Here is an 8,377-nt window from a genome sequence, read left to right as displayed (position 1 = left end):
TATCTTTCAGTATTCCTCGTGCTGACTTCTCCATCATTCATGGGGGGTGGGGTGGGGGGGGGGTGGGTGGCTGGGTGGAGAGTTGAGGTATTTAGCAGAATGACATCATTTCATGATAAGATATGATTTTGCACTTTATTTTGAAATGTAGCTAATTTAAATATCGATTCACAGCTCACAAAACCATCATATTCTATACTTTTCAGAGACGTGAAGACAACACATGGTAACACGGTGCAAGTAAATCTTCTCTATTTCGGTATTGCCAAGCGTGAGTATCTCTTGAGGAGAGAGATCTGGGAGCGAGATTAGAGAACAAGGAATCATTTTCCAATTCTTTTGTTCTCCAAGTTCGTATTTCAATATGAAATTTGTTTGGGAGAGGATTAAGGCTTGTGTACCAATTTTGAAGGTGTGCTAGTTCTGTATTGCTTTCTATCAGAAGTCGTTCACCTCTGCAAACCAGCACTGCGCGTACGTAAATTCGAACCACTGCGCGCGGATTGCGCGCGGAATTTTTTTGCGCGCGTGCTTGCATGACGACAAGTAGAACGATTCTCATTGGCTGATTATTGCTCGCGCGTTTTTAATCTTTTGTTGATGTCACAAAAGAAAAATGTTAATCTCAAATGGAAATCTCTCGCTTCAGAACTACGCTTCCGGAGAGCGAAAATTTTGCAAAGCTACCCATGCAAGATGTGATCTCCGCGACTTCCTGGTCCCAAACCAAGGAGGTGAAAGAAAGAAGGTTGTGTTTGCGCAAGCAACGCGCAAAAAAAGACGCCAACTTGCTACAGAAACGAGAAGATTTGGAAGTTCATCAGGAAAAATCGGAAAGCTGATCCTCACGGTATTGAGAGGAGATGAGAAAAGAAATCAAATAGAAAGGTGCACAATCAAATATTTTTGCCGTGTTAAGGTTTGGAAATCAAATCTTTTCAAGGGCTACAACAACAGAGTAACAAAGATTGGCCAACTTTTGACAAAGTTTGACAAGCCTTGAAAAGTCGAAGAATGTGGCGACAACGGCGCACAAGAGATAAGCCGAAAACTTAAATCTAACTGCAGCCATAAGCTTGTGCATGATAAGACAGTTCTGTTTCAATTCAGTTGCTGGTTGGAAGAGTTATGAGTGGTCGTGGGCAATTCAGTGCTACTTACGTATATGAGGTGGTGCGAGCTTAGAACTCAAAAAATGGAGATGAAATCTTAAAGATACAGCAGTCAACAAGATGGACGTTGTTCTTTGTTCCATTTAGAAGAATCCATTTGTGACAACGGAAAAACTGATAGTCAACAACACGAAGATGATAAGATAGGTCTTCCCGGAGAAAGATATTTTGGTGTCATGTTCTGGAGTATCGCAAGTAGCAGAGAGCACTGAACAGCTGAACAGAAATTACCGCAAGTATTGGTTTGGCTGTAAGGCCATCCAGTAGATTCTAATAAAGAAAATCTCCTACCCAAGACCAAGATGCCTGTATACACAGATCCGATGTTTTTTCAGGCCAATTGTATGACTGAAAATCTTGGTCTGGAAGGCTCGTACGTGTTATGAGGCTTTGACAGTCCAGAAACGTTGCCTTAGGCGTATCTTCAGAATACGGGCAGTCTGTAGGATCGTCGAGTGACTAGTTAAGGAAACTACAAATTAAAAGAAGCGCTAGCCTAAACATCATTAATTTACACGAGTCTTACAGCCAATACCATCACAGCTTAACTGACCAATCACTTTCAACGGACCAGACTTATAACACAATCGACTGACAAACAGTATTCGCTTGAATCTGAAGCCATGACTTTGGCTCACTTTGTCGAAACGTCAGTCACTAACAACAGTTCTTTTCAGAACTACCCTCAGCCGGACGATCACACTATACGAACTACTGATACTCCTGGGTTCAATCCATTTCAGTCCTATCATTAATGATGTGATGAAGTAGGCTAAAGAAAAGAACAACGATGGCTTGGTTGTCTGCCCAGGAGGACACCTGGAAAATAAAACCAGAACATGTTACAGTATGCAAGGGGGAGAACAGTGAAGGAAAAACTTAACGCTTCGTTGCATCATTAAGATTTGTTTTTCTCGTCGCTGGGCTGAACTTAGGACGTTTATTGGTGCCCTTTGCTCCAGCACTATCAGGAGCGACCATGAATGGCAATGACTCAAGGTCAGAACTGCGTGGAGTTCTAACAAAGAAAATGAAAGAGGAATTTTTATAACCAATAAAGGTAGGTCAGCTTTTTATTTTAAGTTTATTGCCACTTTCGAATGCGAAAGAATGACAACTTGAGATCGGTTAAGCCTTTCCTTTAGACCTTACACGCTTCGTGTGTACCGTATGCTAAACTTGAAATGCGTATGGAAATTGCGAAACAATTTTTCCTTCCCCCTCATTTCAGTTTATTAACCGCGCGGCCTAGGGCGAGTGTTGTTCGAGTAGCACATATTTTTTGTTGCCTATGTCGTCTAGAAAAACAACAAAAGAGATAATAATAAACCATAAAGGAACAAGGGTGGTTAAGAATGGAGATGATTAACACAGATTACAAGTGACAAACTTGAAAAATTTAGGCTTAACTTTTCAAGATGCGCAAACCGTGACGTAACTCCATTAACTAATTACAACTATATTGTAACTAAGGCTTGCTGATGGCTTGTTTCTTCTTCCTTTTGTGCTCCCTACACTTAAAGGAGATGGTCACTCCAAGAAGCTTACTTTTTTGTCTTCGCCTATAGCAAGTAAACATTCAGCTTTTCTATTCATGGAAGTTTCGTCCTTTGAAGTGCCCGCTATCCTGAAGAAATTCGTCTTAAGAGGCCGCCATTTTGAAACTGTTTTGGCAGCCAGGCCATGTTTATGTGACGTCATTCTGTCTGACTTGAAACTGGCACGAAAGTGAAAAACCTGCAACTGACTTTGCATCCTTCACAAGGTCAGCAAAATGTATTTTTTCGAAGCGATTATCCACTTCACTATCTTCAATGCTATCATTTTGGAGTTTGGAGCATGTTTGGCTCAAAATGATATGGCCCAAGAACAGCCATAACCCAGAGTGGTAGTTAAAAGGCTTGTTGGAAGCCATTTGGACAAAATCTGTTGGATGGAATGACGTCACAGAAACACAGCCTGGCTGCTGATTACTGTTCAAAATGGCGGCAACATTGTTGAATTTTGGGCTTCTTTGGAGACAAATTTCATAAGGAAAACCTGCACTTCAGAGGCTGAAACTTCGGTGAGTGGTCATACTTAGTGCCAGGTTTTTGTTAGCGTTGACAAAAAATAAACGTTTTTTGGAGTGACCTCCTTAAATTAACTTTGGATTGAAATAAAATTGTGACAATCTTAACATTTATCTTCATACTAGAATACTTTCTGTCACAGCCATCTTCAGGTTGCATTCTGCTACACCTTCAGTGTTTCATAGCGGAGCTCCGGCGGCCCGAAGGGCCGCCAAGCGGAGCCCCATACTCATATACGAAAGAAAAGGAAACCCATGAGTTGATTTTCTCATGGTTATCATGGCTAACGGTATTGCTCGTGGGCTCGTACGCACGACGGCGACGACGACGACGGAGTCGCGCAACATGGCGGCCATACTCCAAATAATAGGTTGAGAGAGATATGCAGCCGTTATTTACCGTGTACTTCTTTGATATTGGATATCCATGTTACGATCAATTGACACCTGTCAAAACGAGGTATCCGCTGACCAGTATCACGTGACCATATCGCGGGCTCAAGTTCACAGCCCCTCGAGGTCGTGTGTTTTTTTGAAGTTGGCCGCTGACCAAGTGCTGGTTTTCGATTGGATCGCGGGCTCATCTCAGGTTAACTTGTTGAAATCAGGGCAGGATTGTTCAGAGGCCGGTTAACGCTGACCCAGGATTACAAGTTAACCGAATTATTACTTTTTCTTCTATAGAAATGTTTTTTGCTGCTTCGTTTTGTGTAGATAGTGATTATTAAAACTCAAAACAGAAGGCCAAACAATTTACAGAAAACCTCAACGCAAAGTTAGAAAACTCAAATAAAAATTCTACCTTTTCCTGGGTTATTTGGCTTGAACAACCCGGCCCAGGAGCTACGCTTTTAGGCTGGCCTAAATCTATATATTACATGTACCCTTAACAAGTAAGGTACCATATTTTCCTGGTTATAAGGTGCGCTTGGTAATAAGATGCACCTTTCTCTAATTTTAAACAATTGTTTCAAGTTTACCAACTGAATTGCAGGAATTTTCTCAATCACATTCACTTTTATTACATCAATATTGTTCCAGATTTCCTCATTATGGTCCTTTCACTCTTGTAGACAAAAGCTTGGCTGCAAAAAAGTCCCACTATGACCAAAGGTGCCTGGGGGAACTCCCATACAAAAAGGACAGGGCTGCTTGTTGCACCGTTTAGGGGGTAAAGTGGTTTTGGTATCTCTTAGAGTGTTCAGCCTCAAAAGGTCCACAGCAGGAGCTTTTGCCATACCTCTTAGGGTGTTGGGCCAAAATAATATGACAGGAGATAATGTGTTGTTTTGAAAGCCATGCCCACAAAGCAGGATCTTAGCACCTCTTTGAACTTCTTTGAAAATTTCTGATGAGCATCCCCGTCCCTTTTATATGGGAGTTTCCCCTGGGGCAAAGGCAATATTTAGAGTATTTGAGTTCTTTGATTATGCCATCTTTCAAGGTGTATAAAAATGAACAAATTATGCATAATTGTAAATAAATCAGGGTTTTGGGAGCCAGCCTCTGCCAGCATTGGGAAGAAGACAAACCCTGCCAACAAAGTTTTTTAGTAGTGCTCCAATACAGATTTCCTGAACATAAGACTCTCGGTGTACAAGTTACCCGGGGGGGGGGGGGTGGGTACTTTGGGAATTTCTGGGTGGGGATGTTCCGCTGGGACCCTTGAACCCTTAGCCTATACCAGAGCTAGTTCAGCTGAAGTTTGCCAAATCCTAAATCCCCCCATCTATTGACACTGTTGAGGCTGATTTGTGTAAATTTAAAATTGCCGATTTGATTTTTCTAAATTTTTGGGTGGCAATTCCTGGTTTCCTTACTCTAGATAAAATTTTCAATCAGCCAGTCAGTTTTGTGAAAAATGATACCCTAATCTAGACCCAAACGTTCTGATTTATATATATACCCTATCCTAGAGTAAACTGCTTGAAAACCATACCCTTCACAGCGGCACATACCTATATAGCCCATGTATGGCAGTGCCCCCCCCCCCCCCCCCCGGGACAAGTTATAGACCAGGCTTCTTTCTAAGACCAAGAAAGAAAGGCTTTAGCTGATAAGAAAAGCAGGGAACTGGCCTGTTTCCTGAGAGGTCCCATTACTTTTACCAACGTTCGGAGAACGGAAAGTGAATTGCACTCCTTGACAGTCCACAGTTTTTTCTCCTGCTTCTCCAAACCATGACTTAGGCCCCTTGATAAGTGACACTAACTCGTATTCCTTATTTTCCACCAAAGATACTGGACAGTGAAATTCTACATCAAAGCCATAGTAAGAATCAGTGTCTGCTTTTTCTGAGAGGTAGGATCCTGATTGCTTTACTAGAATAGAGCCTTCTGTGGTATCTTTAACTTCAGTGGAAACAGTGTACTCACCACCACTTGAGCCAAAATGCTGAACTCCATGTAACATAACAGGCTTGCTAACAGTAAAGTGAAGACGGTCAGGGTTAGAACTGGTGTAATTCCACCCTCCTGAAACATCTATTGAATGAATAGTTTTAAATCTGGAAAATTGACGACAATATAACCTTGGAGTTTGCTTGTATGGCAAAGGTGTTGATAAAACATTACTGTAATGTTTCATCATGTCGCCAACCTCATGAAAAGAAAGAATGTAAGAATCAAACACAACAGAGGCAAATTCCTTCTGTGATATCAAAGGAAACCTTATCTCTTTCACGATCTCTTCTCCCAGAATTCTTCTCTTCACATCGCCTTCGGGTGTCTTCCCCCGCCTCTCACATTCTTTTGTGGCCCAGCGATCTACAGCTTTGAACAGTTCCACTTCTTTCACTTTCAACTGTTCTCTCTTCACAACAGACTCTACTAGAGATCGCTCAAGTGTCACAAATTCATCTGACGTCACAGCTTCTTCTGTGTGCTTCTCGATCACTTCCCAGCATCGATCTTCCAAATCTTTGTCTTCAAATTTCTGAGCGTGTGGCAGAATGCAAAACACATTAGATGCTTTCAAATTTTGACGCAGATATTCGTTACATTTCTCAGCGAGTGATTGCACCATATATTTGTTGGCCAAGTACAGCACTTGCATCACATTACTTCCGCTCAAATTCGCTTCGTCCGTGTACATGAAACGAAACAACTCCAACAGACTCTCGTACTCACAGTCAGGCAGTTCAATAGAGTTTTTAGTCTCTGCCATTTGACCATAGAACATGGCAAAGAACACAGGACTGCTGATTGCAAGCACAAACTTGTGAGCTGGGATCACCTTCTTACTTCCACTTTCGCCAGTCGACGCGAGAACAACAAATTTCACATCACTCAGTAGCTGGTTGTTGAAAATAAACGTGGTTCTCTCCACGATAGTTGGTCGTTTCAACTGCCAGTTCTCTTCAACAACAGTCATCGTTGCTCTTCTTGATCTTCGTAGTTTTATGCGATACAGCAATGTTCCTAGTTCCCTCCTTGTCAAAAACGAAAGAGGAACAAGAATAAGATGGGGAAGTACTACCGCTGGACAATTTGCGACCGCATGTTGCTACTTGTCACACAACAACATGATTTGTGTCACGCAGTAATTCCGCTCGATACAGTAACTCATCATAAACAAATCTCGCCCAAAATCGTACCTTTGAAAACAGGAACCATACCCTTGGTTGTATACGTTTTGGTCAAGCTACATTCAAATCAACTTGACTAATCCTAAGATGCCAAAAAGAAACCTAAACGGATTGACAAATCTATGACACCTACTACCGTGTCCTTCATTTTGACAAGGTAATTGACATAATATAACATAGTGTAATAATAAATTGATATTTTAAGAGGAGGCCTCTAGTCCGCCTAGGGAGGCCATCTAGAGGTGGTTTTCAGGAGGGTCCTTTGAAAAATTAAAGTTTAAAATGTATTAAAAGTCTAAAATACAGAATAGTAAAAAAAGGTAGGAACAAAGACTATAACCAAGATTTAATTAAAACTAAAACTAAGATTAAAAATACATACTAACTAAGGTCAACATAAAAACCTAAAATCCAACTTTTGCGGCGTTCCTGACATTTATGTGCTTACGTTGGATACATTTCCCAAATTTATGACAAAAAATTTGGTCACGTGATTAGCCCACTGACACCTTGAGCTTTTTGGCAAAAAGGCATTTTTAGACATTTTTGGACATTTTCAGGCTGGATATGAGCTTAATTAGCTCCAAGCTATTCAAATAGGTAATTGTAACATGACAGCGTGCCTTTCTTTTCACTAGGATCGCGTTTTATGACATCAATTTTTGCTCGGACATGCGCGGAAAGACAACACAAGACAACACCGATGAAAGTTCTCGTGCTTCCAGCTTAGAATTAATACTACGATAAAAGAATATTATACTTTTACATTGAAAATGTTTTAATAACATAAAATTTGAAGGCAAATGTAAACACTTTAATAAATCAATGGAAACTAGCGCTGTCACGCAACGTATCAACAAATCGTACTTTACATCCGGGTGGACTCCCAAATAAAAAGGACAGGGGTGTTCGTCGTAACTTTCAGGGGCTAAAAATGCAGTTTTGGTACCTCTTAGGGTGTTCAGCCTCAAAAGGTCCACAGCGAGAGCTTTGCCGACACCTTTAAGGGGACTGGGACCCGTTTCTCGAAAGCCCCGGAAACTTTTCGGGCCCGTAAAGCCATAGCAAAATCTCCAACCTTACGATAACAGAGCTGTTTTATTCACATATTCTAAATATGAAGAGAAGTTCCCTTCGTACAAGAAGTTTCAGGCGTATACACTTCTTTGTTTTTAGATACAGATGGACTAAAAATGGCTTTACGGGCCCGAAAAGTTTCCGGGGCTTTCGAGAAACCGTCCCCTGAACCGAAAAAAAAAAAAAGTGACAGGCTATAGTATTGTTTTAGAATTAGTACCTCTTAGGGTGAAAAACATTTCAAGCCACGCCCACAAAACAGGATCTTGCTACCTCTTAGGGGTTCTTTTCAAAATTTCCGACGAGCGCCCTCGTCCTTTTTATATGAGCTTATATGGGAGTCCCCCCCCCCCCCGGGACTTTACAAGAAAACTAAATACACCGGACAATATTGGACTTTGTCATTATATCTATCTCTAAGACTTCAGTTGTTCGTAGAAAAATAATGTCGATTTTAGCTATAGACAGGGG

General features: G+C 41.2%; 1 protein-coding gene across 1 annotated transcript; it reads right to left on the bottom strand.

The window, feature by feature from the left end:
* Positions 1 to 2,214: 2,214 nt before the first annotated feature.
* Positions 2,215 to 6,711, bottom strand: LOC149113767 (BTB/POZ domain-containing protein 6-like). Its single transcript, XM_089286416.1, has one exon. It carries the CDS (start codon positions 6,613 to 6,615, stop codon positions 5,293 to 5,295), a length of 1,323 nt encoding a protein of 440 aa, XP_089142542.1. The 5' UTR covers positions 6,616 to 6,711; the 3' UTR covers positions 2,215 to 5,292.
* Between the last annotated feature and the right edge of the window lie 1,666 nt (positions 6,712 to 8,377).

The sequence above is a fragment of the Orbicella faveolata genome, unplaced genomic scaffold (genome assembly GCF_042242905.1).
Source record: "Orbicella faveolata isolate gen_17 unplaced genomic scaffold, um_ofav_v1 contig_14, whole genome shotgun sequence".
In the NCBI taxonomy this organism is placed as follows: domain Eukaryota; kingdom Metazoa; phylum Cnidaria; class Anthozoa; order Scleractinia; family Merulinidae; genus Orbicella; species Orbicella faveolata.
This window is presented reverse-complemented; position numbering and strand designations above follow the sequence as displayed.